General features: G+C 41.9%; 4 protein-coding genes and 1 non-coding gene across 7 annotated transcripts in view; 3 read left to right on the forward strand and 2 right to left on the reverse strand.

The window, feature by feature from the left end:
• Positions 1-1,140: 1,140 nt before the first annotated feature.
• Positions 1,141-5,455, forward strand: LOC118316875 (taste receptor type 1 member 1-like). The gene is made up of 6 exons (XM_035645134.2): positions 1,141-1,331; positions 1,487-1,781; positions 1,898-2,623; positions 2,927-3,133; positions 3,442-3,562; positions 3,975-5,455. Exons 1-6 carry the CDS (start codon positions 1,150-1,152, stop codon positions 4,901-4,903), a joined length of 2,460 nt encoding a protein of 819 aa, XP_035501027.2. The 5' UTR covers positions 1,141-1,149; the 3' UTR covers positions 4,904-5,455.
• A 172-nt stretch (positions 5,456-5,627) lies between these two features.
• On the forward strand, positions 5,628-12,484 carry LOC118317554 (taste receptor type 1 member 1-like). Its single transcript, XM_035646357.2, has 9 exons — positions 5,628-5,635; positions 6,011-6,068; positions 6,265-6,279; positions 7,458-7,579; positions 7,764-8,079; positions 8,188-8,913; positions 9,134-9,340; positions 9,727-9,847; positions 10,738-12,484. Exons 1-9 carry the CDS (start codon positions 5,628-5,630, stop codon positions 11,664-11,666), a joined length of 2,502 nt encoding a protein of 833 aa, XP_035502250.2. The 3' UTR covers positions 11,667-12,484.
• Positions 12,485-12,670: 186 nt separating this feature from the next.
• her3 (hairy-related 3) lies at positions 12,671-19,227 on the forward strand. 3 transcript variants are annotated; one of them, XM_047331087.1, is made up of 5 exons: positions 12,671-12,795; positions 12,976-13,099; positions 18,105-18,200; positions 18,320-18,401; positions 18,651-19,227. In XM_047331087.1, exons 3-5 carry the CDS (start codon positions 18,120-18,122, stop codon positions 19,109-19,111), a joined length of 624 nt encoding a protein of 207 aa, XP_047187043.1. In that variant the 5' UTR covers positions 12,671-12,795; positions 12,976-13,099; positions 18,105-18,119; the 3' UTR covers positions 19,112-19,227. The 3 variants fall into 3 exon arrangements, with proteins under 3 accessions (XP_047187043.1, XP_035502253.1, XP_047187042.1); XM_035646360.2 differs by lacking the exons at positions 12,671-12,795; positions 12,976-13,099 and adding an exon at positions 14,285-14,402; XM_047331086.1 differs by lacking the exons at positions 12,671-12,795; positions 12,976-13,099 and having other exon boundaries at positions 17,354-18,200.
• A 2,175-nt stretch (positions 19,228-21,402) lies between these two features.
• On the reverse strand, positions 21,403-21,474 carry trnam-cau. The gene has a single exon. It is a non-coding gene; the product is annotated as a tRNA-Met (tRNA).
• A 661-nt stretch (positions 21,475-22,135) lies between these two features.
• The window catches only part of LOC118316547 (probable G-protein coupled receptor 153), a 31,547-nt gene continuing 28,208 nt past the window's right edge, over positions 22,136-25,474 (reverse strand). The window contains exon 6 of the mRNA XM_035644460.2: positions 22,136-25,079. Coding sequence (XP_035500353.1) covers positions 24,234-25,079 — 846 coding nt within the window. The 3' untranslated portion in view covers positions 22,136-24,233. The remainder of the gene's footprint in view (positions 25,080-25,474) is intronic.

The following is a 25,474-nucleotide window of genomic DNA, read 5'->3' on the forward strand; positions in this document are numbered from 1 at the left end:
ACCTGACCCCGCCTCATTTCAAGACTTACACACCCATGGGCACCAAGGTGGGCACGAGTGCATTTGCCATTTAAACCATGTGGATGCTGGTTAAGAAAATAAAAACTTGGTTTAAAGCGTTGGAGTTAAAACTAGCAAAAACACTTGTATTGCACTTGGCTCAGCTTTGTGCCGGATGTAAGATGAGGCCCTAAGGTAAAAAAGTATACTTTCTATACTGATGTGCTGTGTGTGAGGCGAGGATTTGCTTGTTTTGTTTTTGTCATAGTTTTCTTATAATATTCCAAGAAAATGAACATTGTAAGTTATACATTTTAGAATTACATTTTTTTTTTAAAATTCAACTAATCAGAATGGTTTGTCAGGTTTAGTTATACACCTTAGAAGATTTCGGGGATTTAACTGGCTTGTGAAATGTGGCGAATAAAAGTTTTTTTAAATAATTTCATGAGTGAGTAACTACACACCATAAAAGTCCTCCTGTAAACAAATAAACAAATAAAAAATCAAGCCCATAAGTCGTCTGCAGTAGCTATTCAAAACCCATAGTTATGTTTTATTGTCAGGCAACCTCAAGCAGCTTTAGTGATTATCTTGGGAGCAAAGGAGGATGTTGGGTGGATCCCAAAAACACAGACCTTATATCTATAAAAAGTCTACAGCCTTAACTGGGTGTTTATTATTGTAACCATGACGACAAAGTACGTATTATAACCGAAACTACTAACTTTTCCTTAACCAAACCTAACCTAAATAGTTGTTTTGCTTAAACCTTATCAAGCTGCGTATTTTATAGTGTGTGTGTGTGTGTGTGTGTGTGTGTGTGTGTGTGTGTGTGTGTGTGTGTGTGTGTGTGTGTGTGTGTGTGTGTGTGTGTGTGTGTGTGTGTGTGTGTGTGTGTGTGTGTGTGTGTGTGTGTGTGTGTGTGTGTGTGTGTGTGTGTGTGTGAACCTGCTTGGTCATAATAATTGTGTTCAACCCTGTGTGTAGTCATCAGAGGAGTTAGTGCAGCTGACAGACCTTTTGCATACTAAAGGTGCATGGAAATGAAGACTGTGGGTTTGCCATTATAAGCCAAAGATTGCTTGTTAAGAGCAGAGGCTAAATCCCTTTAGAGTTCACACTAGCTGACAGATAATACCCACAAGTATGAGACCTTTTCTTCTTTGTCTGTGTGTACTTGAATCTCTGTTCCGTGCCTCGACTCAGTGCACCGTCCCAGCCTCAGAGTTTCAGCAGGAAGGAGATTATTTGATAGGTGGACTTTTTGATATTCATCATGTCAGCGCCCATGTTTATCACAACAGACCAGAAACATTCAACTGCTCCAGGTGAGTCTTAAAATAAATTTGAGCGGAAATGTTATAAAGTTGAATCGGATTGAATACCTCTTCACCCTTAATGTAAACATCAGTGTAGAGGTCTGAACAGTCTGTGTTGATTTAAAGTTAATCCTACTCTCCTGTTGTCCTGCCTCTGTCCACAGTAAACCCTTCATTCCGTCAAGTTATCGGAGGTTTCAGTTGATGAGATTCGCTGTAGCGGAAATCAATAACTCTACCAACCTACTGCCAAATGTGTCTCTTGGCTATGAGATATTTGACCACTGCTCCGAAAACCAGAATTTCCCAGGGATTTTCAACCTCGTCTCAGTCAATGGCTCGATCCAACCTTGGGGCGACTCGCACAAAGTGACCAAAGTGATCGCAGTGGTCGGCCCCTTCTCAAGCACTGAGGCGTTGACTGTAGCCCCGCTATTCATGATGGATCTCATTCCCATGGTACAGTTGTCAACCTTTGTGTTTTAACATTCTCTTTAAGATACAGTCAGTCAATTAAGTTAATTAAAAAAAAAGTTTTTTAAACGCTGACAATTTCATTATTACTCTCTTAACAGGTCAGTTATGGAGCTGCTAAATCTGCCTTTTCAGAGAAAATCAAATTCCCGTCTTTTCTACGAACAGTGCATTCCAACAAAGACACCATAGAAGTGATTGTGAAGATCATACTGCACTTCAACTGGCAATGGATCGCTTTCCTTAATAGTGGGGATGATTATGGCAAAGACGGCCTGGCAATGTTCATAGAGAGGATAAAGGACACTGACATCTGCCTGCCGGTCACCAAAGTGCTCATCGACGACACAAATTACTCCCAAATGTTCAAACAGATAGAGGCAGAGAGGATAAATGTCATTGTGGTCTTTGCTCCTGAAATGGATGCTGAAGCTCTCATTATGGCAGCAGTACAACTCAATGTCACCAATAAGGTGTGGATAGCAGGGGATACCTGGTCCTTAAATGATATGCTCCCCAGGGAGAAAGGAATCAAAAATATTGGGACTGTGCTTGGAGTGTCTCAGTCCATAGTGACAATACCTGGCTTCAGTGATTTTATCTACTCTTCCAAAAGACAGACACATTGTGGTATTGCAAGACGGCAGACGTTTTGTAATCAGGTTTGCAACTGCAGCAGCTTAAGTGCCGAGGATCTCATTTCTACGGACCCATCATTCTCTTTTCCTGTCTATTCTGCCGTATACGCTGTTGCTAATGCCTTACACAACGTCTTACAATGTGGAGCTGATCAGTGTAATGACAGCATTACAGTCTACCCACACATGGTAAGTATTGGAGGGTTTGTTTAATTTAATCACTTGATTTTATTCCACATTTCTGATAATGGCATTTTACATCTGTGGAGCATGACGAAATCCAAAATACTTGTCTCAAATCATATAAAACATGACATACAAACTTTACAACCACAAGATACAACTAAAGTTTGGGTTTTATGTCCAGCGCAGTAAAGACATTTCAGATATAGTCTGAGAAAACATAAAAGGGGACATCATACAGTAATGCCCTCATTAATCAGTGTGAGATCAGAAGAAGTGATGCTCATCTGAACTTTGTGTCCACATCAGGTTCTAGCAGAGCTGAAGAAGTGCAACTTCACAATTTTGAATCAAAGTATTCATTTTGATGAGAACGGTGAGCCCAAGTTCGGATCCTACTCTATAGTTTTCTGGAACCCGAGTGGTGAAGCACAAAGGATCGGCTATTACAATTTTCACCCATCGGTCAATTCTTTCATCAACAGCTCCAATATTCAGTGGTACACAAATGGAGAAGTAAGTTGCCCGCCCCCCCTAATCGTGTGTAATATAATACATATCAAGACTTTGTGTTCTTCAAGTTTACAGTACTGGAGGTGAAAAGGGTAGACACATTCTCTTTATTATTATTAACAGATGGTGGTTCTTTGTGGTGTTATGTGAGGGGATGGCTGTATATATTACTCAGTATCTAATATGATGTTCCCATTTTACATAACCAAACACTTAAAAGCTGGAGATAGTGACTGCCACTTCCCTCTATCTTCTATCCACCCATAACAGTGATTTCTTTTCTCCATTTACTTTGCTGCTGAACAATTCAGATGCCTACATCACGGTGTTCGCCAGAATGCACTGTAGGACATGCAAAGCATCAAGATGGGAAGCACAAATGCTGCTTCACTTGTGCAATCTGTCCGACTGGAACTTATGTCAACAGCACAGGTAAATTATCACACGAGAGGAAGAAAGAGATAAAAAGCTGTACTTGATGAGTGATGACTTCTGACACTTATGTACGTTTTTGTCCATGACTGAGAGGAATTACCATTGAAATGGACACACCTTGGCTCCCATTTCTGCTCTGGCCTTCATGGGTGAAATAAAATCGATTGTGGTTTTGAGAATATATTGTTGGTTTCCAACCGGTTTCCTTTCATCGAGCCACACGATGCTGTCTTGTTAAAATAGTTGCCTGAGATCGAACTTCTAAGATTAAGCAAGTTTAAATTAAACAAAACCTCATCTTAGCAGAACATACAATATGAAATATGGAAAGAGAAACACTTCTTCCTCCACTGTCTGATTATCCTTTCAAAGCGTTTTCAACAAATTGTCCCTCTCTCGTGTTAAACAGAGGATCCCTACAAGTGCATCAAGTGTGAGGAGACAGAATGGTCTGCAGAGGGAAGTACATCATGCAGTGTGCGGTCGGTGGAGTACATCCCATTCACAGACAGTGGGGCTGTACTGATCATGCTCGGGGCCTGGGCCTTGGTGGGCATCACACTGGCCACGTCTGTTCTCTTTGCCATGAACTACAACACACCTGTTGTCAGATCTGCTGGGGGACCGATGTGCTTCCTGATCTTAGGCTGCCTCAGCCTGTGTAGCCTCAGTGTGTTCTTCTACTTTGGTAAACCGACAGTCTCCTTTTGTGTCCTGAGGTTGTTACCGTTCGTTTTGTTCTACACTGTTTGTATCGCATGCTTTGTCGTGCGCTCCTTTCAAATTGTTTGCATTTTCAAAATAGCTGCCAAGTTTCCCAAGCTCCACGGTTGGTGGATGAAATATCACGGACAGTGGCTGGTCATCTCTGTGGCGTTTGTTGCTCAGGCACTGTTTCTTATCATTGGCCATTCTTTTGGACCCCCCAAGACCTACAGGGACACACTTTGGTACCCAGACAAAATCATACTTGGTTGTGAGGTGAATCTGAAAGCATTCTCTTGCTCTGTAATGTTACTTTTATGTCTTAGCTCCCTTTGCTTTATTTTCTCCTACATGGGAAAAGACCTCCCAAAAAATTACAATGAGGCCAAAGCGATAACGTTCTGCCTGCTCCTGCTGATCCTCACCTGGATCATCTTTGCCACTGTATATGTTCTTTACCATGGCAAGTACATCCAGACACTGAATGCGTTGGCTGTTCTCTCCAGCCTCTACTCCTTTCTGTTGTGGTATTTCCTGCCAAAATGCTACATCATCATTTTCCAACATCACAAAAACACTCAGCAGTACTTCCAAGGTCTCATTCAGAATTATACCAAGACAATTAGCCAGTAGCTGACTCCAGTAAATATTTTAAGGATTTTAGCTTTTAAGAATATGACGTGTGATGTTATTTTCAGGAGTAGGAAAAGTATGTTTTAAATTATTTCTTATTTAAGATTGTTTCTTTTTTTAGGAATGTAACCTATAAACAATGTCTTGAAATGAGCTCAAATAAGATACAGAAACATTGTGGCAAGAGGCACAGACTTTAGTCTCAGAGATGACTGTTAATATGAGGAGTGGTCTTTATGTATCATATACTGTAAGGCTGATACCTTAAATTGTTAATGGAGAATGTAGATTTCCTTGGATAGCAGGGCTTATTATTTTGTGCATTTTTTAATGATACCACTCAATTGCGCATGTCTCATCAAAAAAAAATTCACAATTGTGGGAAATGTTAATTTTCTCTACTCTACATTTAGTTAATGTTTTTCTTCCTTTGGACAGAGTCCAGCTGTTTTCCTCCTGCCTCGAGTCTTTGTGATTCTATTGTAATTCTATGTAATTGTTTGCTTACTTTACTTGCTTAATTGATCCAAAAAGAAAAGTATGGTTAACTTCTTGAATGATTTTAGACAAGTGGAATATCTAATGTGATCTGGAGGGGTCCTTGGGATCTAATGACATTTTGGAAAAGGTTGTCATGAAAAAGGTGGGTGGAGATAAAAATCCAAAATAAATAGGATGTTAATATATAAATACATTACAGTAATGACTGTTTCACACCATAAACATGGTGAAGTACTTTACACACCTTTTTGTCAATAACTATTTCCCATACACTGTTATTACAGATTTGCACTATCGAACATTAGCCAGCTGTACTGTAATTGGGTCATCTTGAAAATAAACCATAATAATTGATATACTATCTGATGAAATGAGAAAGTTGTGGTCTTCATGTGTTGTTTTATTTAGTTCTAATAATTATAATATAATATAAGTCCATTTTTATGTTTTAATAAACTACATATTATTTTTCAATCGTGAATGTTTGAAAATGGAGATTATTTGATTCAATTTAATATTCAGTCTTAATGCTGAACAACGGTTCAGTCTTGTGGCTGACTCATCTTTTTTAATGATTCTTTAACCTTAACTTCACCATGTGATCAGGTCTCACCCTGTGAGGACCTGCAGCCCTTACGTCTGCCAAGAGGAATTCAACATTATGGTGAGAGCTCTGGTCGTTTATTACTTTCGTCTACTGTGTTGATTTCAATATTTCCTCTTTCAAATTCTGTGGTGCAATGATAAATTGTGATTGGATAATTTGTAAGAGGAGGTGGTCTTCATGTATAAACAAAAGATACTGGGTTGAATTCATTAAATTTGTGTATACGATTACACAATTATGTGTGACCCCACAGGCTCATCTATACCTGGTCAGTTTATTTCTAATAGTAAAACTTTCTTCTAAAGGTCCATTTCAATTTGGTCATTAAAATTATTTATCAATGAAATGAATATTATGGGTGGAAGAAACATTTTTGTTTTCTTGTCATAAACTTCTCTAACTTTTTTTGTGAGGCTTGTTCCAATGATTTCTCCAAGTCTGATTGACCAAAATCTCTTAACTACACCCCTGAATCACTTGTTTCCTACCGATGGTTGCAATCTGTGCATGGGGATTTTTGTATTAGGGAGATTTGATCGTTAGCATTAAGAATTTGCCTAAAATTCACTAAGTCTACCTATGTTCTGCTTTGTTGGAAGGACAGTTTTAGTAGGTTGGTTTTTCTCCTAACTGTTTTTATGTGTTTTTGTAAATGTATTCATTTTGCTCATTGAACACATGAGTGAAATTTGAAATTTTGTAGCCATGTGGAAGTGGAGATATCACTCAGATTGGTCGCACTTTCCCCCTAAAGAGACTGAGTAGAATCCTTTTGAAGCATGCACTTGGCCCAGCCACACTTTTTCTGCAATCAAAATAGTAGGTGTGTGTTTCCGGACATGCCCTGAATGCTCTTGTTCCATCCATGTGCTTTAGAAGCTGCTGCACTGCTATGGTGCTTCTCACGCTAAAACTCCTATGTAACCATACTGTTAGTCTTGAAATCTACAGGTCGAAACTAAATCAATTTACAGTTACTCCTTGATGGATTGCCTTTTTTTTCTCACTCTTTTTGCATTAGACATTAAAACATTGGGGGCTGGTATAGACAAAGGAATGCTAAATGGAAAAGCAACAGGAAGCTGTGTCCAAGATTTTTTCAAACATAGACATGTTTTCTGTGTTTGTCGTATATATATTTATGTGTAAAACTTGTTTTCTCATGATCTTTGTTAAACCCTGTGCGTACAGTACGCATTACAGGAAGTCTGCAGCAGATTGGATGCTTTTGCATACTGATTTGCAGGTTCTTCTTCAACCATGTGTAGGTTTGAATTTCCATCCCACATGCATGGAAATCTTCATTGGGGCTAGTCTCATAATGTAGTAAAGGCAGAGGCAAATCTCAGAATAGGTCACATCAGAATGGTTAATGATAACTAAAGTATGAAACATTTTCTTGTTTCTCTGTGTCTGCTGGGATCTCTTCTCCGTGCCTCGACTCAGTGCACCGTTCGAGCCTCAGAGTTTCAGCTGGAGGGAGATTATTTGATTGGAGGACTTTTTGATGTTCATCATGTCAATGTGCTTTATTATCATGTCAGACCAGAAGCCATCCACTGCTCCAGGTGAGTCTTATGATAACTCTGAATTGATATGTTATGAAATTTAAACCAATGAAGAGCAACCAGTGTAATGTACATGTTTTTATATTCTTTTCTATTTTCAAGATGCAAAATTGGTGAAAAAAGAAGGTATGTGAAGCTACACTGAGTCCACTGAACTCTCCTGCTGTCTCTTCTTTGTCTGCAGTCAACCCTTCCTTCTCCCAAACTATCGAAGGTTTCAGCTGATGAGATTCGCTGTAGAGGAAATCAATAACTCTACAAACCTACTGCCAAATGTGTCTCTTGGCTATGAGATATTTGACCACTGTTCGGATACACAAAATATTCCAGCGATTTTAAACCTAATCTCAGTCAATGGCTTGATCCAAGCTTGGGGTGAACCACACAAGCATCAAGGACCTGAGTCAAACCTGTCCAACGTGATAGCCGTGGTTGGTCCTTTCACGACCACTCAGGCCTTGACGGTAGCCCCGCTGTTCATGGTGGATCTCATTCCTATGGTGAGTTTGCCAATTTATTTTTCTTTTGATCTGAAATGGGTTTCAAAGTTATATTTCAGGTTTTATTGATGCTGAAAATGATTTATTTCACTATTACTCTTTTGGCAGGTCAGTTATGGATCATCCAGTTCTGTCCTTTCAAAAAAAATGAAATATCCCTCTTTCCTACGCACAGTGCATCCCAACAAAGACACCATACAAGTTATTGTTAACATTGTGCAACACTTCAACTGGCGCTGGGTCGCTTTCCTTAACAGCGATGATGACTTTGGCATTGATGGACTTGAGACGTTCATGAAGCTGATTGCGAATACTGAGATCTGCCTGGCGTTCACCAAAGGTCTCAAAGACAATTCAAATTACTCCCAAATGTTCAAACAGATAGAAGCACAGAAAATACGCATCATTATTGTTTTCGCTCCCAAAGTGTATGCTGAAGCTCTCATTGGATCAGCGATAGAACTGAACGTCACAAATAAAGTCTGGATAGCAGATGACGGATGGGCCTTGAACAAGAGGCTCCCAAAGAAGAAAGGAATCAGGAATATTGGAACTGTGCTTGGCGTGTCTCAGACAGTAGTCGGGGTACCTGGTTTCAGTGATTTTATCTACTCTTCCAAAAGTCAAACTCACCTCGAAAACGAAGAACAGCAGAGGTTTTGTAATCAGGTTTGCAATTGCAGTGGCCTGAGTGCAGAGGAGGTGGTTGCTGCAGACCCATCTTTCTCTTTCACTGTTTATTCTGCTGTATACGCCATCGCTCACGCCTTACACCATGTCCTGCAATGTGGAGCTGGCACTTGTAATGACAGCATCGCCGTGTACCCAAACATGGTAAGTATGGAAATAATTTGATGATTTACTTTTTGGCTCATAGCCTTTGTGATGTAACATTACAAATCCACCCTCTGTTCAGTATTTTAAACATATGAAAGCTTTGTCCAAGCTTTGTCTTTGGGAGCCACAGTGTCCGACTTGTGAAAAAACCCTGATTCAGTATCCACTGTGAGCACAGGCAAGTAATGCTTACCTGAAATCTGTGTGTCCACATCAGGTGCTAGCAGAGCTGAAGAAGTCCAACTTTACGATTTTAAACCAGAGTGTTGAGTTTGATGAAAATGGTGATCCAAAGTTCGGATCCTATTCTATAGTTTTCTGGAACAAGAGTGGTGATGCACAGGAGATCGGCTATTATAAAGTTCACCCATTCGTCAATTTCTTCATCAACAGCACCAAAATAGAGTGGCACACAAACAGAGACGTAAGTACTCCCCCCCCCCCCATCATATAGATATCAAAACGTGTACAGTATGTTCATTTTTAAAAAATGTTTTTTTTGTGTATTGTTCCTTCCACATTTATGTGCGTACATCCTTATCATAATATGTGCAGTGTGTCAACAGTACATGATTATTAAAATGTTCTGGGTTGTTTTTCATATGTACCACTTACATTTGTTTCATAATAGCTGTTAATGTGTGGGTGTGCTTGTAGTCTAATCTGCAGGCATATCTACAAATTAAGTGTCTATAAGAATGGTTACATTTTACAAAAAACACTTTCCTGTTCGTATTTGCCTCCACCCTTCACTGCATTATTTTTTGCATCACTTATATTTAGTCATTGTTCAATACCCATCCTGTACAGGTGCCAACTTCACGATGTTCCCCAGAGTGCCCTGTGGGGTATGAAAAACATCAACTGGGAATCCACAAATGCTGCTTCACTTGTGAAATCTGTTCGATTGGAACTTATGTCAACAGCACAGGTAAGTGATTACACATGAGAGGCAGAAGCAGAGAGAGAGCTCTGCTAGATAAGAGATGGCACCTGACACTTGCTAAGCTTCTTTCACGGCTGAGAGAAATTAAAGAGGCAACAGACAACTGTTCGTGTCCCTTGTGGTTCCAGGTGGTATTGTTTTTTTTGGTCAAGGTAATAAAGACGCTGCAGTTACTACATGTCGGTAAGGACACAGGTACTTTTCCTCGGAGCTCCTGAGGAAGTTGTCGACACCACTTTGGAGATAATGGAGAAGGAATGTGAGCATCATGGCTAACTCAATGCCCGCAGCCTGGCGACTGTCAAAAGCATAAAACAACCTTTGAACAAATAACCTTGAGTTAAATGTCTGGCAAAATCAGTATGAAGGCTGGATGTGTTACTTACTGATCCAGTAGATCAATCAAGTAAATCAAGCCATAATTTCTCTGCGAAAACCGCGTCCAGGTGGCCAAGAGGTATAATGTCCAATAAGTGTAAGACTCTTTGGACCAATATAAGCTTGGCTGGTGTCGTTTCTCTATCGCCATTACACTGTGCACTCAGTTTTAATATCATAATGTCAACTTTACACCAAAACGTTGTCTATATCTGATTTAACATCCAAATGGAGACAACTTCAAGCTTCCACTTCCACTCCGACCACTCGAAGACAGTTAATACTATTCAAAAATAAAAGTAAGGTTAGATTAGACAAAAGGTCATGTTAGAAGAGCAGACAACATGACAGATGAGAAGGGTAACGCTGCTTCAACGAAGAACAAAAAAAATACATAAATAAACGAAAAATAAATACAACTTGGTGATGACTATATATCTGTATTTCTACCCTTTCAAAACGTTATCAACAAATTGTCCCTCTCTCGTGTTAAACAGAGGATCCCTACAAGTGCATCAAGTGTGAGGAGACAGAATGGTCTGCAGAGGGAAGTACATCATGCAGTGTGCGGTCGGTGGAGTACATCCCATTCACAGACAGTGGGGCTGTACTGATCATGCTCGGGGCCTGGGCCTTGGTGGGCATCACACTGGCCACGTCTGTTCTCTTTGCCATGAACTACAACACACCTGTTGTCAGATCTGCTGGGGGACCGATGTGCTTCCTGATCTTAGGCTGCCTCAGCCTGTGTAGCCTCAGTGTGTTCTTCTACTTTGGTAAACCGACAGTCTCCTTTTGTGTCCTGAGGTTGTTACCGCTCGTTTTGTTCTACACTGTTTGTATCGCATGCTTTGTCGTGCGCTCCTTTCAAATTGTTTGCATTTTCAAAATAGCTGCCAAGTTTCCCAAGCTCCACGGTTGGTGGATGAAATATCACGGACAGTGGCTGGTCATCTCTGTGGCGTTTGTTGCTCAGGCACTGTTTCTTATCATTGGCCATTCTTTTGGACCCCCCAAGACCTACAGGGACACACTTTGGTACCCAGACAAAATCATACTTGGTTGTGAAGTGAATCTGAAAGCATTCTCTTGCTCTGTAATGTTACTTTTATGTCTTAGCTCCCTTTGCTTTATTTTCTCCTACATGGGAAAAGACCTCCCAAAAAATTACAATGAGGCCAAAGCGATAACGTTCTGCCTGCTCCTGCTGATCCTCACCTGGATCATCTTTGCTACTGTATATGTTCTTTACCATGGCAAGTACATCCAGACACTGAATGCGTTGGCTGTTCTCTCCAGCCTCTACTCCTTTCTGTTGTGGTATTTCCTGCCAAAATGCTACATCATCATTTTCCAACATCACAAAAACACTCAGCAGTACTTCCAAGGTCTCATTCAGAATTATACCAAGACAATTAGCCAGTAGCTGACTCCAATAAATATGTTTGCCGTAAATAGTAAAAGGTAATTTGCCGCAAGCTTTCTGAAAACTAGTAATACAATACTCATATTTTTTTTATGTATTAAGTATATGTCTTCTTTACTTTTTTCTATCAAGGGTTTGGCTTAATTTTATACATGTACCTTTGGCTATTTTATGAGGAGTATGTTATGGAATGTTTTGACAAGCACAATATTAAATTTACTTAAAAACAAGAATTAATAAGTTATCCGTTATGAGGTTGATTCTGTTAAATCCCTGTTCTCATTCAGATTTTTTAGTTAAAAAAATAGAGTGATAAAATAATACAAATATATCTATATATAATATGGAATTTGCACTGTTCAGTTTGCTGCTGTAATGCAAATCTCGCCACATGATGGCACTACCTCACAGTAACAATGTTTACTTATGACTTTATTTTCCTCTGCTGTCAGCAACCACCAAAGTTAAAGTCCAATGATAGACATAGAGTTTTCATTTTCCACCCCATCAGTGCCAGATCAAACCATATTTTTTGTTGGGACATGATACAAGATTGGATCATGTGAAATGAGTTTTAAAGGCAAAATCAACTCTGACACTGAGAGAATAAGTTTTTGTGTAGATGTGAAAGTGAGGTTAGAGGTTTGGTATGTTAAAGCAGTTGGTGCAAAGCTTAGTACACAACTTAATTCAAATTAAAATTCTTCAATCGATTCACCTTTTTGGGGGGGGGGCTGAGTGAGTTTTATGTCTTTACCCTTATGCAAATTAATTTTCCATTTGTTTATTGGCACTCATTCCTTTGTTTTGGAATCCACTTCTTCTGACACTGTGTGAATAAAGTCGATGGTGTCGTTTTCCCACCTCTGTCATCACAAGTAAATACGTGAGTTTCAATGGTTTATTATAAGCACAGTTGAAGCAAATGAGACATATGTGACGCTGCTGAACTTATGAATTATCTTCTTCGGTAAACAATATAATATTCTTCTTCTTTCTAAGAGCCTCAGTGGACTCCAAGAGTTACATCTTCATTGCACCAGGATGCCTGACATGACACTGAGTGTTGTTATGAACCATTCTGGACGCATGAATATCCCCACAGACAAGCAAGTGGATAATTCAATAGGTGACCATATAATTCCATTCTCCCAATACCTCAAATAACGTGGGTTTTTTTTTCCAGGGATCTCCAAATCATAAATTTTGTATTATTTTATATGTATTTTTTTTTCTGTTTGGATGAGTTTCAGAAGAGTGTCACCCAGTAATACACCTTGCCTTTCCCAATTTTCTATGTCATGCAAAGTGAAAGTGGAGCATCCGCATACGACTGCCCACCAATTCCCCTCCATCTGAAGTGTCACGCCGTGAGGCTCAGTGAGGCCGCGGTGCCCATATGAAGTGAAGCGGAAAAGGCGCTGCCGCAGGGGGTATGTGACAGTTCCAGAGGGTAAATTGCCATTTTGTTGTGGCCATTCAGTTTCCTGACACGGGAGAAGGGGAGGACGGACCGTGAAACTAGGAACGAATTGGTAAATAGTGCCACTTAGCATGGCATATGGCGCGTCCGGGGAGCTGAACGCTGACACCAACAAATTGACAATTTCATACCAATTTCAGAATGGCAGTCACCACACACGTTGCCGCGCAGAGTTTGCAGCCACTTGTGGCCATCGTGCCAAGATTTGCGTGGTCTGCCCCGGTTCTATGGCTCGGGGTGTTTACAATAAGACAAATTTAAAATCGCAGGTAGATCAATAGTTTAGAATTTAAATCAGTCTAAATATTTAAAAAAAAAAATAATTATGAGTATCTAAAACTTGAGTGTTTTAACGGCTAACGTGCCTTGCATGATTTAATTTTTTTTAGGGATTTGTTGTTTTCTTAAAGTCGCTTCTGCTGAGGGGGGAGCACATCATTTCTGTTTCACAAAATATGGAGCGAGGAAAATCGGAGGAACGCCCCGTGGCTTTTCACTTGTACCTTTCAATTTTCCACTTTGGCCAGATAAAGGGAAAGCCCTGGGAAAAAAAAAAGCTTGGCCAGCGACTGGTTCTTCCTTTTGCACCCACAGCACAGACAAAACGAACTTTAACTGGAGGCAATTGGCGTTTGGTGGCCATATGGGCTTTGTCTTTAAATGTGTCTTGTCTTGATTAATAGGTAACCTGCACATCTGGGATGCTGTTGCTGAGATATTCCCATAAACTTAAAAAAAAAAATCCCTATTATTCCCATGGCCACATTTATTGATCAATAGTTTTGTTATGGATTAGGCGAAGTTTACCCCAATAAAACACTGCGGTTCCTGTTTATATATGAGTATAACAGAGTAGCCAATAGCTAATGAGCCAATTAATTCATTTTTGAGTGGGCTTGAATATCTCTACATCGACCCGCTGTCAATACAAACTCGGGTTCCTTTCAGCCATGACAATTCGTTTAGGTTAATTTTTAGTCCGTGCGCCATTGTTCCAATAGGCTGACAGAGACTGACGCATGTGCGTAAAGAGATGGATCTCATCATCAGGTCTACTATCCGTACTTCATAATCATAAATCCATCAAGCCCAATCTAAAATGGGCTTAGTGGAACTACGTTTATCAACTTCTCCAGCACACGTAGAATGTTTTACTTGGCAACGGCAGTGTATCAGCATGCGGGGGAGTGCGATCAGCAGCGAGGATAATGCAACGGGCCCTGCAGAGAAAAGGCCATGAGACTTTCCTCCAGGTTTGTTTTGATGTGCTTTTAATCTCCAACCAAACGCTTCATTTCCACGTTGGTCATATGCCTGTTGTTTTTACGCGCGGTTAAAGTCAGTGCGCCAGGGTTGGTTATTCTCATTCTAATCTCCCTCAAGTCGCTCAGAGTAAATGGCAGATGTTTTGCAATTCAAGGCGCATCAATGCCCATGCGCTTTAGTGTTTAACAATGGCGCCCTCCCTTTTGTTAGGCACTTGTGTCTTTCAGTTCAGGGCGCGACAAAGGCTTCATCCTCCAGCGAGTTATAAAGTTACTTTCCAGTCAGTTCATTTCGGCCCCTGAAAAAACCTTAAGCGATGTTAATGTGCACCTCTGGTCTTTTCATGCGGTCACCCGGCACACACAGGCGAACAGTGGCCATTGTGTGCCCTAACCAAAGTAAGAAGTCTTTAAATAACCCGAGGACCACTCCATAGAAATTCATGATGCTATTTCTATTTGATGTTTGGCCAGAGCTTCGTCGACAGGTCCGTCGCGTGGCTGTCCACACAATCGTCCATATTTACAATATTTTTTTCCAGTGCACATGTCCACGTACCTGCGTTTTTTTCCAACTCTTTTTTTTTTTACTGTGCCCTTGTTACTCACAATGAGCGTTTTGGTCACACCAGTGCTGCCCCGGCTTCGTGTGAATGGAAGGCGGTTCAACGATTTGCTCCGCTCCCGGTGCGCCAAATTATGGGCCGGCTGTGTGTGCATATTTTAACAGCGTTCTGCCGTGGCGTCCGGACATGGTATAGCTTATTGCATTGCAATGCATTTATTTTAAAATATCTACATTATATGGACGAAACTTGTTACAACATGGATCATTGGTAAATCACGGGCTGCAGCCTAACACGGAGGTGTGATTATTACACAGTTAAAGGTGATGTCATTAGATTGTGCAACCTTAATGTGTTGTTTTTGGAGCTAGCACGGGACATTTTATATGAATTTTTAGGTACACGGTGCTAAACATTGGCTTCTTTGTCATCTATTGTCATTCTTAAACACAATTACCCACCTAGTGTTTTCCTCAGAACTCTCCTAAATGGAAGATGTAGATATCCACTGCATTTCTTTTAAAGTACAGGCCACCGTTTGAGTCCAAACCATTGGTTTGCAAATGTCTCAGTTTGCCTCCAGGAAGAAAATAGTTTATTGCAGTAATTGCATAATTGCCTCACTAATTGTTGTTAACAAGTTCCCCAATAGTCCAATTATTACAGCGGCATTGTCCGGAGCCCGCCGGCAGGCATCCATGACAAAGGTCCGACAGGGTTAATGAATGACCTGGGGCTGAAAAGTGAAAGTGGAGCGAGGGCCCCGAGCCTTTTTAGAAACATACACTTAACTTGTCATTTAACGGCACTTGCATTATAACGTCAAATTGGGACACAGGCTTCTCGTTGCGCCATTCTCATGGATAGATGACAACGTTGACCGTGGACAGAAGTGAGGGGCTGTTGGAGGGGAAATTGTTTTTAAAGTGTGTCTGCATTCCATCACTGTGCAGAGCAAGTCATTTTCATTAAGAACACACACACCAAACCCTCCTGGCGTTCAGCGAATCTCCCCTCTCGTTTTTGACCCCGAAGAGGAAAGCCAACACTAATTGAAATTATACCGAGTAATCAGCGGGGAAATCGTCCCCTCTGTGGCGCAGAATGACAAGACAGGCGACTTGTGGCGCCACGACTCGGAGCGCTCCACGGTCTGGTGTTAAAAGCAAGCGTGAAGAACGCAGATAATGTGGCGTTCAGCTCGGACAAAGGACGCCCGAGAGCTGACTTACACACCTCAGCCAAATTTCATACCGATTAAACGCGTCAATGTATGGCACCACCGCCGAGGCCTGTAATGTTTCGGTACATTTTACGCAATTAGTGTCGTACGACCCAAGCCCTGACAGGCCCCGTGCCTCAGTGTCTCAGACACATCGCAGCTTCTGCAAAGTCTCAACACGGTTTTAAAACCAAATCATTTCAACATCCTAAAATGACTCACTTTAAAAGCAGTCAAAAATTTGAATCTGCAAATTTAGACCTGGGAAATAACAAAACAGCTAATTGAACAGGAATCCTATACGTTATGTTATCAACGCGGAATGAAGAGAAGAGCTGCTATGTTTGTTCACTTCAGAAGTGGAGGGGAATCTTTTGATGCCCACACGTTTGTGGTCACAAAAGCAGACGAAAAGAAAAGATCAATGGCGCGCCATTATAAACTGGCCCCTTTTCATGGGCGCTCTCCCCAGACTGAATACAAATACCCCTCCTATAGCCAAGGCCCTCAGCCATCTTTACACACGCATTGTGCACCGGATCACGCAAGAAGACTTGCAAGGTAACATGGTAACACCATCTAAACAAACTTCATATCTTTGACGTTATGGAAATATACAACTAAACCCAAAATAACCAATCGACAGATTTAATATAATACGACCAACAGTTGTATACCTGAAACAACTGCCTCACATTCCATAAGTGGGGATTTTAATTCCCCTTGCAGCTCTGTGGTATTTTCAGATGGTCCGTATGTTGTGTGAGTGTGTGTGTGTGTGTGTGTAGTGAGCATCTATAGTCCATACATTGTTTCAGCTGGTATGACTTTCCCAAGCCTTCACTCCTTTCAGGGAGCAGTGTGGAAAATCGGGAGGCGAGGGACCGAGGACAAGGGGCGGCCCGCGATTTTCCTCGGTGCCCCAGTGCGCCTGGTATGAAGACAAAACCTGGAGACGCACAATGGCGAACGAATCTTGGTGTCTAAGCGTTAACACATTTTTTTCCCCCAAAACTTCGCGGTTACATGACTGGTGTGAGTGTAAAAAACAACAGTGTGAACATGTACCTCAGCCTTAAAGTAGCCGAGCTAAGCAGATAAGGGGGGGGGGGGGGGGGGGGGGGCTCTGACACTTTGCAGGTGTGACCGTATGTTGGCCACCAGAAAATCGAAATGTTGTGGGGGACACGCAGGGAATTACCACGGTGCTGCCTTCGAGCGGGTGGCGTGAAACTCACACATAAAAGACTGACTAGGAGGCAATAGTTGCCACACTGCTCACCACGAAGAACCACTATGATTACCCATTATGTTTATGATTTATACGCTTCTCTGTTGGCGTCCCCCCCACGTTGTGTGTTGGCTGTCTGTACCTAATGTGACCATCAAGATATGTACTGTACAGATAGGTAGATAGATGGATAGATAGATAGATAGATAGATAGATAGATAGATAGAAGATGCGAATTTTGGAAAAGGAAAGACTATAAATGACAAAACATTCAGAAAGTTAAACATATTTTTCAAACATCAGTTCATGTGTTGGATCTGAGCCTCTGGTTGGTCTTTGGCTGTCAAGTGACGCCGGTGTTCCTCGTCTGAGCGCAGCAGACAGGCGGGACTGTTTGCATTGAGATGTTAAGTGGGTGTCTCTATATAAATCCACTCGGGGTCAACTCCTCCATTCGTGCGCCAGAGAGGGACAGAACTTATAACTTCAAGGGAAACCAAACATGGTGGCGACGACAGACTGCGCGGAAAAGTCAAAACTCAAAACTGGACACAAGGTGTGCAGAGCGACTTGTCATAAGGACAACTGGATTTTGAGGATGGAAAATTTGAACTTCAATGAAGGGTGTTGTGTGTAGTATTAATTTACCCGCCTTTCTTTTTGTTAAACAGGTATCCAAACCAGTCATGGAAAAGAAACGAAGAGCTCGCATAAACAAGTGTTTGGACCAGTTAAAATCTCTCCTGGAGAACTTCTACAGCAGCAACGTAAGTATATACAGGATGTTGCTTTAAAAGTAACTGTTGGATCTGTTGTAATTCCAATTAATGTATTTATAGTAATGTTCAAAAGAACACCGTCCCAATAATGTTATGTATTCAAACAGATTCGAAAGCGCAAACTGGAGAAGGCCGACATCTTGGAGCTCACTGTGAAACACCTGAGGAACCTCCAAAAGATCCAGAGCTGTGAGTATTGGCCATTGAATGTTCAAATGCTCGACCCATTTAAGATTTAAGTCCGTGGATGTCTGTTGAGATTCTCATTCATCCAGATCGTATAAGGCTGTTGAATCAGGAGCAACTGGTCCACTTTGTCCTGATTCGACGGCCTTCTCAGGGTTTATGGATGATTCAAGCGGAACTTTACGCACATCGCAATACCGCATATAGATCCTGTGCGTCTCTCATCTTACGATGTCTTTCAATTTCTTCCAGGCACTGCCGCTGCTTCCGAGTTCTCCGATCACCAGACCGGCTTCCGGAGTTGTCTGGCAAACGTCAACCAGTACTTGATCATGGCGGACACCTTGGACAACGGGGGCGACCGCTGGATGTTGTCGCAGCTCTCCAGGGAACTCTGCCGCTCCCGGGGACGAGGGGAGGTTCCCTCCAGCACCATGGACAGCGGCCCGGTCCGAGCCGGGGCGCGGAGGCTCCTCCCGCCGGCGACCGGGCCCGAGGAGAGCATCACGGCCGGGTCCAAAGGACCGACAGTCAACAGTGGGAGCAAGGGTCGTTTCCCACCGAGCGAGGAGGCTCGGCAGTCACCCGGAGCCGAACAGGCGCCCACACAGATCAGTCACGACCGAAGTCCCATGAGTCACAAGAAGCGTCACTCCGTCGGCCACAGAGACGAAGCTGCGAACACTCGGCACGACGTGTGGCGGCCTTGGTAGAGCTGGTGGAGAGCTGTATACGACTTGACTGAATGTTTATAATTGCACTGTATAGAATGTTCACAATATGCCATTACTTATTTGGGCAACACTGTATATGTTATATTTTCATAATAAAATTGGCAAACAAAGAGCGTGTTGTCTTTTTTTGTATTATTCATTCAAAGCTGATTGGCACGCGATAAGGTGTCGTGTAGCCAATAGGTGGCCGATATTTTCTCGACTTCAAATTTGACCAAAAAAAAAGAAAAGAAAAAGTGTTTGACTTGAGTTATTGATGCAATTTCCCTTTGTGGTATAAAGCCCAGACTGTTGTTACAAGTATGAGTTCTCTTTATTACCATTACAGCATTATTTTTCACTTTGAAATCTTTGATTCAAATTTTTTACTTTTACTTAAATTTTTATAATATTAATAACACTTTAACCAGAGAGGCATTGAGAAATTTGCCGGCCAGAAGGAAAGGAAAGCAAAATGCATGTTCAAGTAGTAAACATACATTTTGGTAGTGGGTGGGAGGATCTAGTTTAAAAAAGTCAGGAGAGTCATCTTCTAATGTTTGTAACTTTATTGTGTATGGTATTGTACTGCCCATACATACATAATACATAATTGTTTAAAAAGGGCTGCTTTCTGTTTGTTGGCCCCCTCCCCCCCAACAAAAATAATAAAAATAATAAAAAAAGAACTGCTTGTGCTGAAGATCCGAATTGCATGTTGAAGATTTTCACACTGAAAGAAAAATAAAATACATGATAAGTCTAATGTGCGGTAGGTTTATGTTATATGACCAACGTATCTTACATGTATCACATTGTGCTAACCCCTTTGAGAAATCCACCATATACATTTCTGAGACTGTGCCATGTTTTCAAACGCCATTAGGCCTCAATTCAGCACGTCGGATTTATTCACAAGTAAGAAATCATTTTGTGGAAAGAGAAAAAAGAAACAAGAAGAAACAAGGTCCAGGGGAATGTCCCGTCATTTCCTCCATTCTTCTCTGCTTTCACGCGTAAGTACCGCAACAGTGGCGCTCAAATCAACTGCTTGTCGAACAGACGCGAGGATTTTCTGCTACAGGCGACACATTACACGCCCTGCCCCCCCCCCCCCCCCCCCCCCCCCCCCCTGCAGATCTCACGCAGCCTAGAAAATGAGAAAAGAAAAAAAACACTAAGCCCTGTAAATGTGTGATCGAAGTTGAAACTGAATTTTCTACCGGGCCACTCAACACTCTGTCAGGTATAGCCCCGTTCTTGCGTCTCTTACGCTGCGTATTCCTACAAATCCAAAGGGATTCGTGAAATGTATTATCTGAAAAAACTCAACTTTCCCACGTAAACAAACATCTCTAGCGTTCCAGCAGTCCGTGTCACCGCCAGACACACTGCGCACACGTTGCATTGCGCGACACCAAACCAGCACCAGTGTGTGTCGGTTGTTTGTCAAGCTTGAGAGTTTTCTTCCGCCGCCCGGGCAGGGACGTCATAAAGTGTCTCTCCATTCAGGATGGCACCTTGCAGCGAGGAGAATCGGCGAAACGCCCACATCTCGGCACAAGCTCAAAAGACCGCGCCCCCGTGGAGGGAGGGGCGCTCCTGGGCCGACATGCGCACGGTGCGTACGAGCCAATGTGGCTCGGTCCAGGCAGGCGGTGCGCAAATGAACGCGTAAACGCACAGCTCCGAACCCCAAGTGTTTGTTATTCCTCCAAATCTACTCTTCTGATAAAGAGCAGCAGACCGAGGCCCTGCGCCACTCAAGACAAGTTTGTTTTATCCCAACAATGAAAAGAAAAGAAAATGCCACGTGACTTCCACTGAATGCACTTCAACTCTGTCTAAGACTTTCTGTGAAATCCTCCCGGCATTGTGTAAGTAACCTGGTTCGGTTAGCCACTATAATAGCGACGCAGAAAACCGAAGGGATCGAAAGAAGTTATTAGCATCAGATTGGGGCCAGTGAAGCGCTCTTAAGGGAGAGACGTGGATGAGGTGCGCTGCAGACTCCCCTGCTCACTTTGCTGCTATATATGATATATATAGGCTCAGCACAGTCTCGGAATATTCTTAACACACCCCATCTATGAAATCCCAAAGACTCCTTATTACGCATGACCCTTATTATACAACAATACGGCTGTAGCCAAGGGTTCCAGCTAAAACAATAGAACATGTTTCAGCGTCAATAAAGCCTGCGTTCACATCATTCACATCATTCACAACTCTAAGGAATGATCGGAAAGTGTCACCAACGGATGTTGGAAAATGCCGTCAAAAGACACTCATAGCAGAGGATGGTTTCGATCCATCGACCTCTGGGTTATGGGCCCAGCACGCTTCCGCTGCGCCACTCTGCTACTTGTCAGACTCGATGCAAAACGGTATATATAGAACAAATATCTTCTTTTCCGATCTATCTTATTTTATGTCTTCCATGTTCGGTGATTTATCCAAAATCATTAGTATACTTTAGTCCGTTACTGTTTGAAATGGTACTATAATTACATATATCCGTTATAAAAGTATTGGCCATACCCTGTCCGTCCACTAATCGGAGGGTCGGTGCTTCGACTCCCGGCTCGTCCACTCTGAATGTCAACTGTGCTGTAAAGCGCTTTGAGAGGGCGAGAAGACTAGAAAATCGCCCTATACTGTATATGCAGTCCATTTCGTGTGTGTGTGTCTGTGTGTGTGTGTGTGCGCCTTTGCCTGATCTCTGCTCTGAGCTCATTGTTGGAAAGGTTTTGCCTTTTCCAAACCTGCCCAACACTCCCTGGACCCCATTCACCCCAATTACCCGGAAACCAAACTCTGAATCACTCACCTGTAATCCTGGACTCCTTCCCCTTCTCCCCCTCCTGGTTTGCTATTTCATATTTTTCATCTAGTCAGATTCTGTCAAGTTTAACGTTTGTGTCAAGAATAAAGAAAACAGAAGAAAATAGACTCATGGATGTATACTGCACTGCAGCTCCACAACAAGCAGCAACAAATGCAACACGTCTGGCACAACACACACACTCTGAAGCATCATCTTGTGAATTTAATCAGTCATATCTTCTCTTCTTTTTTAACAAAGTCATCATTTGCACGAGAAAATCATAACATTTAACATCATTCATATTTTGAGTCATAAATCTTTGAATATGTTACAAACTTATACTTTAAAATTGTGAACACAACCAAATGCAAAAAAAACTTGATGACATAGCAAAGTTGGGGGGATGTGACGTTATGCCTCCAAAGAAATATACATTTCAACTAACTTGTCCGATTGATATATGTGCTGCAACGAGTGAGGGATACAATATTACATGAGAATTCAACTGACAGCAAATGAGAGAAATTGCATATGTCAAACATTGTTTTACTTGGATGGTAATAGCAATTTACTATTTATTATTTCATGTTGTCTTTAATTTCAAATATCTCTGAGGACGTACACCTAATTTGTGCAAATACATTCATCTTAGCAGTTACACAGGTCAAAGATCAATGTTGGTTCTGCTATTATTTATCAACAATTATACAGTTTTCAATCCTTATAGTCAGCAAACTGTCACATCTGCTTGACACACAGTGTTTCGTTAATTTAACAGTGGCCATTGTAAATTCATTTCTAAGTTCACACCAGCATCTATATGTGTGCGTGAGGGTGCTATGTGAGAATCTCTCAAAATGACATTTTGGTCCTTGACATTTTATACCTTCATGTGGACACGAATCAAACTTTCTCTCTGAATATGTAATTATACAAAAGTGTCAAATATCATTTTTGACGTTGCATTATTTGGCAGGGCAAAAAAGAAACCTTCCAGCATCTCACCATTAGCAGTCTCCATAATGTTATGTGATTGAAAACCAAATACAAGAACTAATTCAGTCTTTATCCTCCATTTCCATTCTATTCACGATGTCCCATATGCTAACATGGTTGTGGGTTCATGGCACCGGCATTGAAGTTATGCTACATCTTGTCAGCCTGAAGACTGTGATTATTCAACGCTTGAATCATATGACATGTTGAGCTGAGCTGGCTACAGCAAAAAAATCATTAGTGGTGCTTTCCTACATGTTACTGGAGCAGATGTGTGATGCAGGCTGACATGCTCAGTTGCTGAGGATAAAGCACCATTCCCAGATCTATTGTTCTGAATTCTTGTGTGCATATATGCAATATGGCAATGACGATGATCTCCAAAGTAAACATGAACATGTGAATCATAAGAACTGTGGGGAAATGTCTTAAGCAAAGGTCTCATCAAACAATAAAGAACACCAAAACCATAAATCCAATATCCTCTATATTTACATGAAATGTCAATCTTCTATTAAAACTGACTTCACATTTTCGGTAAGAATTTCCGGGGTCACACAATAAGCTGTAAAACTATTACGCACTAAATGGTTTGGGATTACCACTCTGTTTATTTCAACATAGGGTGCTTTAAAAAAAAAAATTAAAAGACGCTTTTCATGTTTTGCAAATTAAAATTGTTAATAGTTCAAAATTAAATGAATATGAATACTGAAGCAAACCCTTAAGTTGATCTGAGTATACAGGAACGTTTGGTTTGAAAGCAAATGTGTCCATACAGCAAAACACAAAACCATCACAGGCCAAATTACAATGTGTGTTCTAAGTGCAAAAAAACAAAAAAACAAAAAAACAAAAACACCACCCTAAACAATTACCTCCTCCGATTATTCGAGTATTTCATAAGAAACAATATCAAACAGCTAAAACAAGATGTGGGAATGTTCACACCGTTTCAAAACAGTTTTATGTTTGTTTCAGTGCTGGAAACAAAAATAGTTCTCCGTGGATATTCTGTGAAGTGAAAGCTGAATAATAGGACCACCGAAACTTTTCACCAGGCTACATACGAACTCTACATGAGGTCCATCCAGGAACAAAGTGTCCAAAACCTCAAAGGCCATTGAGCATAAAAGATTAAAACCTATTTATTGGTGGTAGCCTGTGTTAAAACAGAGTAGATGCACGAGTAAAAAGGCCAAATAATTCCCTTTTCCATCACCACCAATATTCAAGTGGTTGTCATTGGGATGATAACTTTAATAACAATGATGACAATAACAAGGGAAATAGTTGCTTTTAGGTGGCGGAGCCTACGGGATCAGACTGAAAGTTGATGTATCCCGAGGACGATGCCGAGGGTGTGCTTGCAAAACTGTTTGTGCTTCCTTTACTCTCGGCCTTGCTCAGGTGCTTCTGATGCCCCCAGTCAGCTCTGGCACCGGCACCTGCTCCACCGCCTGTCCTGGGCCGACCGCTCGAGTGCCTCGGAGTCTGATGGCTGTGCCCCGGTGAGCCCACTTCACCCTGCTCCTTCCCGTCCCGCAGGCGCTCTCTGTGACCTTTACCAGGGCCACAGGCGCCAAGGCTTCTCCTTCCGCCAGGTCTCTCTGGCCTGGGGGAGCTCTCGGGCGAGTTGCCCCGACTACTGCTCCTTTTGTGTTCCGAGAGCCTCCTGAGTGCCTGAGGTTCACGCTCAAAGTCTGTGAGCGGGAAGTGAGGGAGGATGACTGTGTGCTGTTCGTACACGTTGGGGATGAGTGAGATGGTGGACGCGCGCCGCGGGCTCTTCCTGGGGCTCGGCAGCGGCGTCTCGTCTATAAAGTTGATCACCTCGTCGCGGCTGAAACACCGCAGCTCGTCCTCATAGCGCTCCCCGCCACAGGCCACGCGTGGCAGGTGCTTGAGGGAGTGCATACTGTCCTCAGACCGCCGCCGTTTGCGATGTGGGTGATGGTGATGGTGGCTCTCCTCGTGGTAGGAGACCAGGCTGCTCCTGCGCCTCTCGTGGCGCGCTAAGGTGGAGCTGTAGTGAGCACTCACTATCATGTCCTCGGTGGAGCCCCATCGGTGAAGGTATGAGGGGATCTGGTCGCTGGTCCACATGTCGGTTTCGTCGTGGGAGTATCTTCTTGTAGGGGGCACCTGCACGCAAAACACAGACCAAACTCTTCATTCTCCAAATGTATTTCACATCCTTTCACTTAGAACAGAATAGTAAGCATAGGCACTGCACATTAATTAAGTTATGTTACATTATTATTATTATTATAGATTGTAACTCATCTACATTATAAGTTATTTAAAGGAGATTACATGTAGGATTCTTTGAAGTTATCTGGCTGTAAGTGCCACTTTGAAAGTGCATTGTAATTTTAGTGATATAACTGATTTGCACTTGATTAACAGGAACCACACATACCTGCTTTTTTGGGGAAATATTTGATGCCATATTTGTAGATCAATGAAAATCTCTCTCTCACCATGTTCTCAATACAGAAAACAGGTCCATCTCAGAATTGGTTCTGACTTTAGAGCCC

This window comes from Scophthalmus maximus, chromosome 3 (assembly GCF_022379125.1).
Source record: "Scophthalmus maximus strain ysfricsl-2021 chromosome 3, ASM2237912v1, whole genome shotgun sequence".
In the NCBI taxonomy this organism is placed as follows: Eukaryota; Metazoa; Chordata; class Actinopteri; order Pleuronectiformes; family Scophthalmidae; genus Scophthalmus; species Scophthalmus maximus.

Coding starts and splice junctions, on each gene's coding strand:
- LOC118316875 (XM_035645134.2), top strand. CDS start 1,150: ATGAGACCTTTTCTTCTTTGTCTGTGTGTACTTGAATCTCTGTTCCGT. Junction 2,624..2,926: donor TTACAGTCTACCCACACATG/GTAAGTATTGGA, acceptor TGTCCACATCAG/GTTCTAGCAGAGCTGAAGAA. Junction 3,134..3,441: donor AGTGGTACACAAATGGAGAA/GTAAGTTGCCCG, acceptor TGAACAATTCAG/ATGCCTACATCACGGTGTTC.
- LOC118317554 (XM_035646357.2), top strand. Junction 8,080..8,187: donor TGGTGGATCTCATTCCTATG/GTGAGTTTGCCA, acceptor CTCTTTTGGCAG/GTCAGTTATGGATCATCCAG. Junction 9,341..9,726: donor AGTGGCACACAAACAGAGAC/GTAAGTACTCCC, acceptor CATCCTGTACAG/GTGCCAACTTCACGATGTTC.
- her3 (XM_047331086.1), top strand. CDS start 18,051: ATGAAGGGTGTTGTGTGTAGTATTAATTTACCCGCCTTTCTTTTTGTT. Junction 18,201..18,319: donor AGAACTTCTACAGCAGCAAC/GTAAGTATATAC, acceptor GTATTCAAACAG/ATTCGAAAGCGCAAACTGGA. Junction 18,402..18,650: donor CCTCCAAAAGATCCAGAGCT/GTGAGTATTGGC, acceptor AATTTCTTCCAG/GCACTGCCGCTGCTTCCGAG.